Below are 15384 nucleotides of genomic sequence, written 5' to 3'. Positions count from 1 at the left end.
GTTTTGTCAGGTTTTTTGTTTCTATGGCATTCTATGATCAAACTGTTACACTTTCTGCAAGTAAGGAAAGAAGTTGGAAATGCCAATACCTGGATGGTTTACAGATTTCACAGACAAGAATTGTTAAGTGAAGGGGGCTAAAGAGATCAAGTCAACGCCTTAGGGTTGTATTAATAATCAAGCAGGCAAGCATATTAATCAACACGTTTCCTAAAGATTCCAGCATCTAATTATTTTAATTACAATTGGTTGTGACACAAGCTCATGAAATACTGAGAAGATGGGAAGGAAAGTCCTGCTGTATAATGAGGAGCAAGGTTGTTTTATGCATCAATGTGGTCCAGTTTCAGTATTTACTGGTCGGTGAAGATACTGCTGAGTTGCCTATAAAAGGATCCGAATGCCGAGACGATAATAATTAGCGTGTGGTCATATAAATTAGATTTTAAAGATTTTTAAAATCAAGAGGAGAGTAACTATGAAGAATGTGAATTAGAGTTTTCAGTGCGAGTACAAGGACACTCGGTGGACCTAGATATGTTCCTGTTTTAAAAATCCATGATTGATCTGTCGGTTTCTTTTTCTTTCTTTTCAATGGTTTAAATTTTAATACGTATTTTGGGGACGTGTATGTTCATAATTTTTTTTCTATATAAAATTTAAGCACTAAACTTTTATTAAGAAAAAAATAAAATGATTTATCAAACTATGTTTTGTGGAATTTTAAAATACGTGTTGAGCTCTCATCACTCGATGTAAACAATTGAGAGACTCAGAGAGTACAAAATATACTATCGATCGATCAATTAGAACATATATTTCAAAATAAATATAATAGATTTAATAAATTAAATATTATTATAATATTTTAATATATTTCATCAATGTCCTTATTCATCATTCCGATAAATACTGATTATTCTATTAATCACCGACCATGACTTCACATTTCCGCTTTTACTACAGCCTTGTAAAAAGGGTTTAACATGTCACTTTTCCTCGTGCTCATTCTAGGACGGTGTTTACCTTTGATCCTTTAATTAATTTTGTATGGGTTTACGAGTTGAACCTCTCTCTCTATGTACTTTATCTACTAGAGATTTCATTTTGTGTTGAGAACATAAATGGAAACTCCAGGTGCTAGCTAGCCTTTCAACCTTAAACACAGTTAACATAAATTTTTCTCCTACAATTGAATTTTTTTTATTTTTAAAAAGATGTTTATTTTAAGCGTCGACTAATCTCAAGAAATTACTTTCATATTGTTTCTCGCAACTCTGATTTCACCACTGCCTTGAGAAAGTAATTAATAGCCCATGTTTCACATTTAGAAATGTTTTAACAGCAATATGAACAGGAAAGGGTCAGGGGAATGGAATTAGGTCAGATGCAATGCTCTCTAAATAGTACAAGATTTGGTTTGTGTCAGTCAGCAGCACTTTTGTATGTTCGCAAATGTGTCAAGGTCTTGATATCTATATATAAGACTAAACAAGACTCTGCCATATGCCACATATCTGCAGAAAGCAATGACGATACCTGCAGCCAAGATTTTCTTCTGTTTATCTGTATTGGCTTTCTTAGGAACTCATGCAAGAACTTTACCAGGTATATGCACCTCATTCATGACTCAGTTGAGAGTCTGTATATATGTTTTCTGAAACCAAAAGTCTCTGCACTCTGCTACTTCTCAGCATTTCGCGAATTAATCTTTTACATGCATCTGGTATCTTTGGTAGTGTGTGACTGTAAATGGTACTACATTACAAATGCAGTTGAGTAATATTAGAGGTCGTTTGGAAACCTGAATTTCATTTCAAATGACAAGATTTGAGTTGTCATTTCAAATTCTCAGATTTATACTCCCTGCGTCCCACCCATTTCTTTACACTTTTCCTTTTGGGGAGTCCCACCCAATTCTTTACATTTCAAAACTTACCAAAAATAGTCAATGGGTCCCGCCACTTCTCCACTTTTCTTTCCTTTTCACACTACTTTTACTCCACTATCTTCTTTTTATACATTAAAAATCAATGGGTCCCACCACTTTACCCATTTTTCTTCCTCTTTTCCACTACTTTATACATATTTCTTAATCTCCGTGCCCAACCCATTCGATAAGAAATGAGTGGGACGGAGGGAGTACTAGTATTTGAATTTCTGGATTTCAAATGAAATCCAAATCCAAATTCTCAAACAGGTTATTTGATCAAATTCAGAATTTTAAATGAAATCCTTGTTCCCAAACAAGCCATTAATATATTTCAGTGTAACTCTTCAGTTTTTAGCTGCTAAATAGGAGGGTTAATATTATTTTCTGGAATAAATTCTTATATTGCAGAAGATCCATCTATAAATCAGTATGACATGATTACAAGGACGACAGCAGCTCCATCTCCTCCAGATGTTGCACCTCCACATATTCCGACAAATGCATATGAGAAATGGAATGCAATCTTTGCTATTTATGGCAGGACAGAAGCAGATCCATCAAATCCTTCCCTTCAAGTTGCACCTCAACAGCTTAGGAGCTCAAATTATGATGCTACTGCTCTTTCACACCAGGAAATCATCAAGCGGCCAACATTACTAGCACCTCCACCTCCTCGTGTTGCACCTCCGCATGTTCAGGCAAGTGCCTAATGTTCCAGCCGAAGTTTATGCAACCAGAGTGCTGCAGCTACATAAATCCTTTTAAAGAATGTAGTACTGGAGATCTTTAACATTTGAGGTTATTACAAAACTAGTTTCCTATCAAGTTGGGGAGAAAACGTTCTGTTTCTTTCAGTGTTTGTACGGCCCAAACTTATGTGTAATATTGTTGCATGGGCATGCAATATTTGCATTGTGGTCTTGTGTGGTGGTCCTGGTGGATGGCTGAATGTGATTGTAACTTCCAAGTTTATACTTTTAGCATATTCGAGCACAAAAATTTATTCTGAAATGAAACCAATTATATCCGGTTATCCGAATCAATAATAACCATAATTCTATTATATTTAGTTGTTTCTTATTTTAATAATTATATTAAAACATAATTATAGTTTTTTGGAGAAATAATAAAGTTGAAGTTTATTTGTTTTTTCAACTGCAATTCATTAATATTTACTTTTTTTTTTAACTTTTTACTAATGGTGATCGACCAAAAAATAATAACTTTTAATAATATAAAAACACCATTATATCAACTATTTTTTTCCACTATCTCCATTTTATAATAATATAAACACGGCCACACCCACTACTTTCCTCAACTATCTCCAATGTATTACTAAATATAAATAGGCATCACTACTATACCCACTTTTCTTCTAACTTTACTCATTTTTTTACGCTTTTTCTTGATTTGGATGTCCCAACGAAATGTATACAATTGGTTGGGACGGAGGGAGTAATTTATGTCGATAACGGGAGATTATAAATTAGTAATAAAATTTATTCTGAATTTAGTGGAAAGCGAAAGGGCATATATAAATATACTCACACATGAAAATATTCCCTCAGTGAATTAGAGGAGAATTGGAAAGATATTATTTTAAATTATATAATTCACAATAAGAATATAAAGATGGTATATCTGCTAATATTAAATTCACTTATGGATTAATAAAAATATTCTTCTTTTTTAGAAATATAATAAAAATATTCTTAATTTACATTATATTTTTTTAATCTCGCCTGTTATGTTCTAGCACCCACATGGGCCATATTGACATATCGGAGATATTGTTACGGACTGGACTCTGAGATTAATAGGCTACTAGAGGCAAAAAGCCCATTTCCATGCATTTTCACTTTGCAGTCCTAAGCCCAACAAAAAGAAACAAAAGCGCTGGCACACATTTTAAAGGATGAGTAAGATATAGGGGTGTGCATGGTGCGGTTTGGTGCGGTTCCGGACATTAACCGTTACCAAACCGATGAATGCGGTTCGGTTCGGTTAATCATCATTAACCGTAACCGCACCAACTAAAACGGTTTTTCGGTTGCGGTTAACCATTAGTCGGTTGCGGGTTTTTTTCGGTTTTTCCACTATTATTTGCTACTCTTGTGCATAATGATATTTTTAAAAAAATGTAAAATTTTCATGAACATGTACAATATGTTCGGTTACTATTTACTATTGTTTCTATATGAGGATATAGGAAACATTACATACTTTCATCTAAAAACCTTAATACACAATAAAAACTAAAAGATATGTATTTTGACAAGAAATTAGATGATGTCAAGTCAATAAAATTACCCAAAATCAACTAATCATGAAATTCAAATAAAAAGTTTTCAAAAAATACATAAATAAAAAAAGTAGAATAGGTTTCATAATAAAATTTGATTAGCAGATTAACAACAGAAATATTTCTGCTTTGTGGCAAATCACAATAGCCCTAATTTTCGATCAAGCGCTCCTCCAAATATTTGGGTGCCCGGTTATTTAAGTGACTAAGCAAGTATGCAAGTATGGAAGAAGAACCTCCATACAAAATTAGATGTGAAGTTTAAAAATGACTAAGGTGCTTTATTACTATTATTAATATATATATATATATATATATATATATATTTATATTAAATATATATATATATATATATATTTATATTAAATATATATATATATTTCGGTTCGGTTAATTTCGGTGCGGTTTTAGCATAAAACCGAAAATAAAACCGCACCACTAATTTCGGTTTTTTATCTCGGTTATTTTCGGTTTTATTTGCGGTTTGGTTTTTTTCGGTGTGGTTTTTCGGTTTTTTTAGGTTTTTTTTGCGGTTTCGGTTTTTCCTGCTCGCCCCTAGTAAGATATGTCCTGAGCGCACGATGCACATGCCGCCATTCTGACACACTGATGCTTTGTATGTACAAACACACCCATGCAGCCCACATAAAATTCCTTCTGGCTCTAACCATGATATCACCGTTAAACTAAGCAACCGAAATATGACTCCCGCTTTAATCTCAGCCGTCCAAATTTCTTAGATTATTCCGTCACCTAAACTCTATTTTCTCTCCAAACAAAAAATAGGACTTCACCTCTACAAGTCTTTTAGCTAAGCACAACAAATTCCCATAATCCTCTCTCCCCCTCTCCCTCATCTCTCTCCCTCTCTCTCTCTCTCTGGTTTCAACTTTAAAATATAATCATCATGGGTGAAGAAAGCAAGAAACTTGAGACTACCCTCAATGGATTCTCTCCCATATCATCTACTCCTGTTTTTTGGAAGTCTCGCAAGAGATCAGGTACTTGCTGCTGCTAACCTATGCTTACACACCCTTTTATCTAGTTTTTACTTTTTAGTCATATTATACAGGTTGAGTTCTTCTCCTTGATAAGAAATGTTCAAGAACTGCTCAAGTTCTGTTTTTTTATTAATTTTTGCCTAAACTTTTGCTAAATTTCATTTTGTGTCTTCTTTTTCATGTTGATTTTAGCTTTGCGTAGAACAATTTTCATCCACATATCTGGGGATGATTAACATATCAATGTTTGATAATCATAGAATTGTATTTGTATATGGTGGGGAACACACCAACTGCCACCTAATTATATCTATGTTTCTTGTTGTTGCTTAAATGTTTGGTCTTGTTTTATTTGTTTTTTTTATGTCAATTTGTTTTCTTTGACTTTTTAATTGTTCCAATTTTTTTAACTTAATTACTTTTCGTTAATTATTATGGTGCATAGCTATTTTAAATTAAAGTTGAGATCTTTCTGTTGTAATGGCTTTTTACCTTTCTTTTGTCTGCATTTGAAAGATTTGGTCAGATGATTGTGCCTGTACTTTTTTAAGTTTTTTAGATGCCATCTATAATTTGAGAATAAGATAGCCATAGTAAAGACATATGTATGTCTCTGAATTTTGTGAGCATATTGCATATGCAAGTTTTATAGTTTCCTGGCAGGGGATTAGTTTAATAGAATATTTTGTTGCGGTATTGGTCTTCTTTTATTGTGGCAGTGCTGCTTAATAGATTTTGAGTATGCAGCCACTCTTTGTATAGAGTTTGTAGCTTCTTCTTTATACAATAGTTGTCGGTGGTTCTCTTGTTCCGTGTCTACTGCAGTCTGCAATGTCGCGTACATAGTATGACTACTACAGATTCATGGAAAGTAATCTCCCAGAAGTTGTTACGAGGACCTGTGAATTGGAGGTCGATATGAGGAACCCATCAATTTTCGACATTTAAAATTTGGACATAGATACAGAGCAATTTTTTAACTTTCTTTTACAAGGATATCTCTGATAGTTGCCCTCAAATCTTCGACTTCATTACTTTGTATTCTTTCTGCTCTTAATTTCTGATGTTCTTACTTTCTATCTTTCCTCTTCTGATTTGCTGCCAAATTTGGTGATTTAACTCGTGTTCCACTGTAAATTGGGATGGATTACAAGAAAGAGGAGAGGTTAAGTGGTGTATATGTCTGAACTAGTTTATATTTACCTTGACATTTATCCGTCATGGTGGCATGTCAGTGGGTATCAGAAGAGCAGGATCTGTTGATTCTGGTTCTTATCCGTAATAGGAAATTAGATAGAAGTAGTTTTATTAGTTTGATCACTCCCATGTCTCTAGTCATTCAGTTTGAACTGATTCTTTGGGACTGGAAATGACTACTAGATTGTATTCCTTACCAAAGTTATGCTTGTACCAACTACAATCAGATATTGCAGATTGACTTTTGAAATACTTCTAAAATAAAAATATGAGCAATCAGTTTTTAGAAAAATACAAAACGATGATACAAGTGATAGGCATCTTATGACTGTGCATGGTAACTTGCTTGTACTGGTCTAAAGTAGTGGCTTCCTGTAACAGCTACTTTGAAAAAGGTAGACACAGTAAATGATGATGCTGAAAAAAGCCCTCCAAAACAGGAAGAAACTCCTGATGAAGAGATGGAGCAAGATTCAACTCCAGCTTCTGTTCTTTCAGAGAAACGTAAAGCTCTGTTTGAACCATTGGAGCCCATAAGTATTAATGGTCGAAGACCAACAGCTGAATCCATACTCCCTCCACCAGACTTCGATGAGGCAAGTTATCCCCGAGGCTGGTTGATTGGGAAGAAGCGAAAGCTTGTCAATGTTGATGTTGTTGAAAGTATGCGCAGAATTGCTGTACAGGAAATGAACCGCAAGGTGTTTCTCTTAACACTAACATATACATTAGGAGTACAGATGTATGTCTGTTTGTCCGTGTCTCACATGAAGATAATATGCTTTGAACTAACGTGTTGACACTGCAATGCTTTTAAGAAATTAAACAAGCTATTTCAATACATGTATTCAGAGGAAACTGTAAATGAACTGTAATCTCTTTAAATATTGCAGGACAGGGAGATTGATGGACTAAACGAACAACTAGAAGAAGATTCTCGGTGCTTGGAACATTTGCAGATCCAGCTCTTGGAAGAACGGAGCAAACGTGCCGATGTAGAAAGGCAAAACACAATGCTTCAAAACCAAATATCTATGCTCATGGACATGTTGCAGGAGGACGACAACGAGAATGTGGATGATGGGGGTGCAGAACCTTGAAGTGCTGTTCTTTTATATTTCTTTTCTGCAGATGTTAATGGTGTAGGAAAATATAGAAATTGCATTTATTCACAATATGTATATTATATGAATGTTACATGTTCATGTAACGAAGATTACATCCACCTGATGATGTGTGATTATATTTTTCTTGTGGTGTGGAATTCTATGTTTGTATGCCAATATTTTCTTGATTTTTACACGAAAGCGCAAAGTCCGTCTTCCTTCATTAAAATTGTGTAGTGTCTTGAAACAATTCAGAGAGGGCATGTGAAATGAAATGCTACTTCTTTGGGTACATTTGCAGACTCGCATGGATTCAGAAGCCTTCTAAATCGTATGAATGCGAGGGCTTTAAACAGTTCAAAATAGCATCACTTTAGGGGAGAGTCGGGTCCATAACCGGTTTCCGTGCAAGAAGAAGCTTGACAAAAAGCTACCATTCGGTTTTTGGACAAAAAACAAACAATTTTTCCCCTGTTTTTCAACATAATTTTTCTCCTGTTTTGGACAAAAAACAAACAGTTTTACAAAAAAACTGTTGTCGTAGTCTGCAACAACAATGTTAAACGGAGCCTTACTAAGTTCATACAAAAGTTCTTTATATCATACAGATTCTATTTAACTGCCCTCTCAATATGCACCAACAGTGAGACTGGGAGGAGAATCATCACTTCGCAAGGTGAGTTGGCAGCTAAGCACACGTTTATTGTAAAGAATTTCAAATATATTGATTGCCATAGTAAGAAAGGCAGAACAAGAATTTAGTAATTTACAGCAGAGTCAAAACATAACACAAACAGAGGAGGATTCTTCATGAATATATATATTTCGGAATCCCCAAACTTCGCTAGATGTAAAAAGATACCTACAGTAGTGTGATCTACTTATTACAACAGATGCTATATATGCCAGCAAACAAGAAAATACCACTCATGTGCACGACTTGAAGACCACTGATACCTCCAGGTGGGACAAATTATCTAGCTTGACTGTTAAAATCTTCAGAAATGTTAAAGAAGAACTGTGGCAAAGATGCTATTCGTGGGAGGTTGAGAAGCAGCTCTCCAACGGAATCCTTCCTGGACATACCTAAACCCTCCCCAGACACATCAGCTGACTCGCTATGTGGTGTCGATGAATCCTCAGTAACCTCACTTTTGACTTGCGGTGCAAAGCAATTCAACTGATATTTCGTCTTGTTATCCATCAGAGTCATATCATTACTGTGGCCACCTCTAAAATTAAAATCTTGAAGTGGTGTAGGATCTTTTTGCAGAAGGCTATAAAGAGAATTGACTCTCGTCATGATGGACTTCTCATCAGATGTTGGCACATGTTGAGAGTCAGTAAATAAGCACTTGCTAATCTCATCCAGAATATCCAGACTTTCTCTTTCATCTTTGGACAGAGGATTGTTGGATGTCCTGTGCTCAGAAAACCGATGTTCAATGTGGCTCACTAGATCACTCATTGACATTGAAGGGTGAAGTCCTGGGACGTTCATATTATCCCAACCATTGAGATTCTTCAATTCCCCAGTTCCACTGCTTGCTTCATTCATACCATTTTCCATAACTGAATGTAAAAATTACGAAAAGAATTTAGAGTGTGAAATGTTGAAGGTTCATTATTATGCAATTAAAGCTGCTAACATTTTAGCACTGAGAGGAGTGGCTATCAAGTGCATTCAGTCTGCAAAGTTTTAAGTGACAGAAAAACTGTGTTCATATACACCTGTTTCAAAAGTTAAACTGTGTTCTCCGATGACAGTACTGAAATTTAAACTGTCAAAATAGTTCAGAGTATGAAATATTGGAAGTTATTTACTTGATTATAAAGCAATAAAGCTGCTAAAAGGGTAAGAGCAGTCAGTCTGCAAAGTTTAATGTGAAAGAGAAACAATGCTTCTATAAAATGTCGTCAGAAGTTCTCCAACGACATTATACCAACTACAATAGGTTCCCCTCAAATATCATAATTCCAGATATATAAGGCTAGTTGATCTAGGAAACTGTTTATTTGTACACTTAATGAACCGTGAGGTTATAGGCCAAGTTAAAAGGCAGCCAGTATAGAATAACAACATAGTTGCCGAGGAAATTCCAAGTACTTTTCTTATATATATTACCTGAGCTCGGTGAAGGTGAAGGTGTTTCTCGAGAAAATTGCTCTTGATGAGTTCCATGAAAATCATATTGTCCATTCTTTGAGGATGAAGATTGAGGCCCAGATGACGATGGCACATCCTGCAAGTTAAAGATCGGAGGCCTGCCATCTCTATTCATATCATACTTGCTGTTGCCGTCATCAGATTCATCAAACACCGAAGTCCTAGGTTCAAAATATGGAGATTTTAGAGTAATTTCAGCTTGCTGACTCAGATAATTCAGACGAGGATCACACTGAATGAGCTTTTCAAAATGCTTCCCCAACAAGCCTGGTGGGCATTGCAAGTAATGTCTCCTGCAACAAAGTGAAAAATCAATATCATTCAAAAGGAATAGAAGACAAAAAAGTAATTAAAAAGCTAGCCAAAATGCATAGTTCTACTTGGTACTCGGTAAAGCTCTATTGCTTCTACCACAGAAAACTTGTACTTGTTGCAATTAAGATTTAATGCCTGATCCATTTACTTTTAAATTTAATAATCATTTCAATTCAGATGCTTCTACCCAGTCGGACAATGGAAATCCTTCAGCAAGATGCAGGGAAGCTTGTTTTTCGCAATTATGAGGTTTCTTTGTGGAACAAATGCTCTGTGCTGATCAGGATAGCAGACAATCGGTTTTCAGAGATATAGGCACAAGGTACTTTTAAGCTTCTCAAACTTTTGACGCACTGGAAGCACAAAGATATTAGTGGAAATACTGTTGTCAGAGAGGTACGGACAACAATAATATTAAGTTTTTCATCTCCATAGCTTCACTGTATCGCTGACGCCATAATAAATTCAAAAATAGACATAAATAATCAATGTTATCCGCCAAACGACATTAAAAAAGCAAATAAGAGAATTTTGTGGTCAGAAAAATATACTTTGCCATACCCATCAACTTAATAATATTTCGGAAGAAGTTCTTCAACAGTACCAGAATATGAATAGACGATGTATACACATAAAAAATAGGCCATGCTTGAAAACAATAGTCCTTATAATCTTTGTTTCTATTTTATCTATATTGATACTAGTGTATAAGATAGTTTGGCATTTAGTGGACCCTTCTTTTCTCTTAAAGATATGTAATAAGCTACAAATTTAGAAGCCTTTAAAGAAGGGTACCTGTTCATGCTTGCTTGTTCCCCAGTAAAATCTGATGTTGCCTGCCACAGGGTATGCTTCCTAGGTTGTGGATTTGTCTCCCTAAAGAAAAGAGGCTGTCTTGATAGCTGTAAAAAGCAAATAATAGAATTTTGTGGTTAGAAAAATATATTATAATGATACTGATTGCATAGAATAACGAAAAAGTATGCGCATCTAGAAACTGCAGTAGGGAGATGAAAATCACCACTACATCCAAAGTCCCAGGTTCATCATCAGGATAAGTTGCTTTCAGTGCCAAAATGTCAGACCACTGTATTTCGATCTTATTTTTAAGACCGCCATCAAGAACTTCCCAGACAAGCTTATGCTTCGCGAAGTAACACTTGGCCACTAAGTCACCTTCGTGTCTTGACTTATACTGCAAGCAGTAGAAAATCAGCGAGTTCTTTTGAGAAGCATTCAAAAATAAAGCAATAAAATTTTGTATGAAAATATTTTAATCAAAAGGCAGTTTATTTTACCTCCCACGTTCCAATTTTGAGAAGTGTAGCAGGAAAGTTTGAAGCCTTGAGTTTATCATTACTATTGGAAGTAGCAACACCTTTTTGTTCTTTCTTAACAGGAGCCCCAAGCTTGGTCTTATTACCGTGAGATAGCTTCATTTGGATCAAATCTAATAGGGAAGGGCTCTTTCTAAGCCTTAAACCCAAAGGACTTGGCTCATCGAGTGGATTATATTGTGAAGGGGGTACCGGAAAAGCAGTAGTTTCCGATTCATGTTGCTGCTGCTGTGCCAAATCCACAGAGTAAAATAATCAGCAGCCAAGAAACATTAAAAAACACATCACACAGGAAACTGCTCAAGTTTCATGAGCTTTCCTTCTCCGTTATTTTCAGACCACAGAAAACAATAAATTAGAAGTGTTTTAACAAAATTTGATCATTAAACAAAGAAACACAAACTTGTGCAGATATTTAGTAGGTGTAAACAACTAATTTCACAAACCCTATGCGGAGATGCCCTAAAATCTAAATCCCATGAAAGTTTTCCGCTTCCAGAAAAAAGGGTTTCCACAAATATAGTTAGGACACAAATTAAAAAACAAAATCACGAACCATCAAATTATATAAGTGCAAAAACATACACATGTATAACAAGTATAAACACACAGAAAAAGGAACCAATATAGATCGAACCCTATAAACACCAATCGTATGGTGCTGCATTTCCTAGTCAATTCACATCAGGCAATGGCAAAACTCATAAATAGTATAAGTTTGATAAATAAACACTATCTTGTTAAAAAATAGAATTTCTTGAACAATCTGTACAGATGCCCCCAAATCCACAGAGGGTTTTCCCACTCATGTCACAGAATACAATATTAAGAACAATTACTAATCAACAAAACTAATCAGCTACAGAGAGAGGGGGGAGAGATGCAGATAGAGGGGAGAGAGATACAGATACAGAGGGAGGGAGGGGGGGAGAGAGAGAGAGAGAGTTGACCGTGGAAGAGGAGAGCTTAGATCGTTTAAGAAGAGGAGCATGTTGGTCCTGGAAAGAATCTTCAACTTCTAATTTGACGAGCGGGGGAGTCGGAAATTGAGACTCCGACCAAAACTTACGGCTTGTCATCAACTGTAAATACAAGAAAAACGAAACACGAAAGATCGAAAAGGGGTGGTGAAAAAAGTGAAACAAAGAGAGATGGGTAAGCTGCTAATTGTTGTTGTAGGGCGGGTAGTCGCCGGAGTAAAGTAAAAAAGAGATGGTTGGTCTGATGTGTGTGTTGTGTAGAGAGGGTGGGGGATATTAGGTAGGAGGATGAGACAAGATGGGATTTAGACAATGAGCTGGTGGGGAGAGCATCCAGCTCCCTTTGCGTCTGTTTTCGCTCACGCGCTTTCATCAACCTGTTTTTTTAGATTTATTTTCACAACTAATTCAAATCAATGTTTTATTAGAAGGGTCTTGGTCCGGACAGGTTATTTAACACACACTTCACACATTTTCAGGGCCGTCGGATCTATATTTCAAGAGTTCAGATTAAACTTATTTTTTTAAGTGTCCGCTATAATTTTCCGCGGATAGGGAAAGTTCCTATCTGCGGAAAATTTCCGAGCATAGGAACTTTCCTTATTTGCGGAAAATTATAACAGACACTTAAAAGAAAAAAATTTCAATCCAGATCATTGAAATACAAATCTGATAGTAACAGAGTTGTGTGTTAAATAAAGCCTCCCTGACAATTAGTTTTCAGGGACCAAAACCCTTATTAGAATATGCTCTCCTCTGTAGAAATTTATTTTTTCAACTTGACCAAGGTAGAGTTTTAAGGTTAGTCTTGTAAACTATGGAAACTATTTCAATTAACGGTTTTTCTATGGTGTGCCCAAGGGCACACACTAAGCACTACTCCCTCCGTCCCCCTCAATTGTTTACATTGGAGGGGGACACGGAGACCAAGACAATGTATGAAAAATGATAAAGTTAGATGAAAAGTGGGTAAAGTGGTGGGACCTATCAATATTTAGTACTCCCTCCGTCCCTTTTTATCTGTCTATTTTGGAAAAAAATACACATACCAAGGAATAATTGATTGTATAAACTTTTTCATTAAATACCTCTAATTAATATCTTGAAAATGGTGGAATACCCCTACTTTATGTCTTGAAAACATGAATTCAACCAAGTTTTAAATAAGTCAAGCCTTGAAAATTGAAATTATGGAGATGTATTTGAAAAATTATCATTAAATTAGTTTTGAAAGTATAAATGGACAGTTAAATAGGGACAAATTTCTACTTACAAAATGGACAGATAAATAGGGACGGAGGGAGTAATAGATTTGAGATAGTGGAGGAAAGTAGTGGGTGTAATAGTAGTTTTTATTGTTAAATATGAGATAGTGGGGGAAGATAGTGGGTGTAATGATGAGAAAAACTTACTATTTATGGTAATGTAAAGAAATGAGAGGGACATCCCAAAATAGTAACTGTAAACAAATGAGAGGGACAGAGGGAGTAAATTTTATGAGTTTGGTGCATTCTTATTGGTCATGTAATCATAAATATGGATGCCCCCTGCATTTACACCAAACTCCACCAATCAAAATTCACTAAACCCATCAAATTTAGTGCTTAATGTGTGCTCTTGGACACACACTAGAAAGACCCTTCAATTAATTGTAAATATTGAGGGCTGATCTGGAAACGGAGTAGTCAAAGTAAGGAGATGTCGTGTCATAATAGACTCCATGTGCTCCACGTGTGCAATTTGTGGATAAAGACTCTCACGTGGGCCCATCGCCGAGAAGTTTCTTGTTTTTTACGCCTACTTTCTATGGAAGGCCAGGATTTCATCATAGGCACACGTGGCGGCATACAAAGGCCTCCATGACACGTAGGACATAGACGCCTCAAGTGGATAGTGTTTGCCATGATTGCAATTTTGTCCAGTTTCAATACTTTGAGAGTTAAGCCACTCGTGTCATAATGCTGCGCCGGCGGAGTTATGTCACGCGCTGAATGTTTTTGACTGGCTTTATTCATTCTGCTGCTGCATTTTGTTTGTCAGTTCACACTAGTTTTCCTGGTTGTGTACTACTCACGTTTTGGTGCACTAACGCTAAAATAATTTTACGGATTTTCTACCCGCGCTGTCGTGAGCTCTTATCAATAATTATTTTTATTTAAATAATAGATTTTTGTCCGTTTAAGTCTCATCAACAATAATGAGTCTGCATGTATAAAAAATTTTATCAATTAAAATTATCAGGTGTTTATGTGTTCATCTGCAAACAATTGAAAGATCCCATAATTTTAAATCAAGGAAAACAATATGCAGATTGGTATAAAAATAAATAAATAAACAATTTGTGCTCCGGAACATAAATCATACCAAAGCAATGTCATGAGTGTTAAGACTCTAGAACAAAAATTGGTGACAAAATCCATTCAAAATTGTCATCAAATATCATGTGTCCGTTATAAATTTGTCATCCATATATGCATGGATACTCGTGGACAAAATCGATGTGAGGTTTTTTCTTTTTCTTTTTTGATATTTGACGGAATCTTAAACCTGCGTTTTCCAAGAACTAGTATATCAAACAATATATTCTACTCAAACTTGAGGCCCAGCTTAAGTCAAATTGGAAGCCCAGACTGGTTACCGTGTGTACGAGCCCACCGCACCAATTCAAATCTTCCCTTAAAAACATAACTAAAGCGTATCGACTGTTTTTCATAATTTATTCTTTAAATCTTATTTCTACGAATAATTCTTTTTATTATGGGATGGAGGTAGTACTATACAAGTCTAATTCAGTAAGATATTTTCATTGGTAGCAGTGCACAATATGTTTCATTTGAAAGAAATTTAAAAGAGCAACACCATTTTCAAAAGCAAAATAAAAAGGCAGGGGAAAAAAACTTGTCCTTGAACACCCAAGTGATTCCCTTGTTTTTAGGGATCAGATGATTGTGAGAATTAATCCGGTGAAATAGATCAACGACACAGATGATGGATGGTGAACACTAGTGGGCAAAGTCCCAGTCACTTCTTTTAACAGATTGCA

General features: G+C 35.5%; 3 protein-coding genes across 4 annotated transcripts; 2 read left to right on the top strand and 1 right to left on the bottom strand.

Annotated features, from left to right (window-relative positions):
- The first annotated feature begins 1458 nt into the window (after nucleotides 1–1458).
- On the top strand, nucleotides 1459–2966 carry LOC108227100 (uncharacterized). Its single transcript, XM_017402094.2, has 2 exons — nucleotides 1459–1608; nucleotides 2342–2966. The coding sequence occupies exons 1-2, from the start codon at nucleotides 1530–1532 to the stop codon at nucleotides 2641–2643; spliced, it is 381 nt and encodes a 126-aa protein (XP_017257583.1). The 5' UTR covers nucleotides 1459–1529; the 3' UTR covers nucleotides 2644–2966.
- Nucleotides 2967–4989: 2023 nt separating this feature from the next.
- On the top strand, nucleotides 4990–7700 carry LOC108224765 (protein HEADING DATE REPRESSOR 1). Its single transcript, XM_017399487.2, has 3 exons — nucleotides 4990–5239; nucleotides 6818–7137; nucleotides 7330–7700. The coding sequence occupies exons 1-3, from the start codon at nucleotides 5146–5148 to the stop codon at nucleotides 7534–7536; spliced, it is 621 nt and encodes a 206-aa protein (XP_017254976.1). The 5' UTR covers nucleotides 4990–5145; the 3' UTR covers nucleotides 7537–7700.
- Nucleotides 7701–8286: 586 nt separating this feature from the next.
- Nucleotides 8287–12727, bottom strand: LOC108228032 (uncharacterized). Of its 2 annotated transcripts, none has more exons than XM_017403492.2 (6): nucleotides 12312–12727; nucleotides 11323–11586; nucleotides 11046–11219; nucleotides 10820–10926; nucleotides 9668–10002; nucleotides 8287–9114 (listed from the first exon to the last, which is right to left on the bottom strand). In XM_017403492.2, the coding sequence occupies exons 1-6, from the start codon at nucleotides 12438–12440 to the stop codon at nucleotides 8516–8518; spliced, it is 1608 nt and encodes a 535-aa protein (XP_017258981.1). In that variant the 5' UTR covers nucleotides 12441–12727; the 3' UTR covers nucleotides 8287–8515. The 2 variants fall into 2 exon arrangements, with proteins under 2 accessions (XP_017258981.1, XP_017258980.1); XM_017403491.2 differs by having other exon boundaries at nucleotides 11323–11589; nucleotides 12312–12631.
- Between the last annotated feature and the right edge of the window lie 2657 nt (nucleotides 12728–15384).

Source organism: Daucus carota, chromosome 6 (assembly GCF_001625215.2).
Source record: "Daucus carota subsp. sativus chromosome 6, DH1 v3.0, whole genome shotgun sequence".
Taxonomy (NCBI): Eukaryota; Viridiplantae; Streptophyta; class Magnoliopsida; order Apiales; family Apiaceae; genus Daucus; species Daucus carota.
The sequence above is the reverse complement of the archived record's forward strand: the minus strand, read 5'-3'. Positions and strand labels throughout refer to the sequence as shown.

Excerpts from the sequence above, each read along its gene's own strand:
- LOC108224765 (XM_017399487.2), top strand. The coding sequence starts at position 5,146 with ATGGGTGAAGAAAGCAAGAAACTTGAGACTACCCTCAATGGATTCTCT. Across the intron at positions 5,240-6,817 it reads GAAGTCTCGCAAGAGATCAG|CTACTTTGAAAAAGGTAGAC; the intron begins GTACTTGCTGCT and ends TTCCTGTAACAG. Across the intron at positions 7,138-7,329 it reads TACAGGAAATGAACCGCAAG|GACAGGGAGATTGATGGACT; the intron begins GTGTTTCTCTTA and ends TAAATATTGCAG.
- LOC108227100 (XM_017402094.2), top strand. The coding sequence starts at position 1,530 with ATGACGATACCTGCAGCCAAGATTTTCTTCTGTTTATCTGTATTGGCT. Across the intron at positions 1,609-2,341 it reads TCATGCAAGAACTTTACCAG|AAGATCCATCTATAAATCAG; the intron begins GTATATGCACCT and ends CTTATATTGCAG.
- LOC108228032 (XM_017403491.2), bottom strand. The coding sequence starts at position 12,440 with ATGACAAGCCGTAAGTTTTGGTCGGAGTCTCAATTTCCGACTCCCCCG. Across the intron at positions 11,220-11,322 it reads TCAAAATTGGAACGTGGGAG|TATAAGTCAAGACACGAAGG; the intron begins GTAAAATAAACT and ends TACTGCTTGCAG. Across the intron at positions 10,927-11,045 it reads CTGGGACTTTGGATGTAGTG|CTATCAAGACAGCCTCTTTT; the intron begins GTGATTTTCATC and ends TGCTTTTTACAG.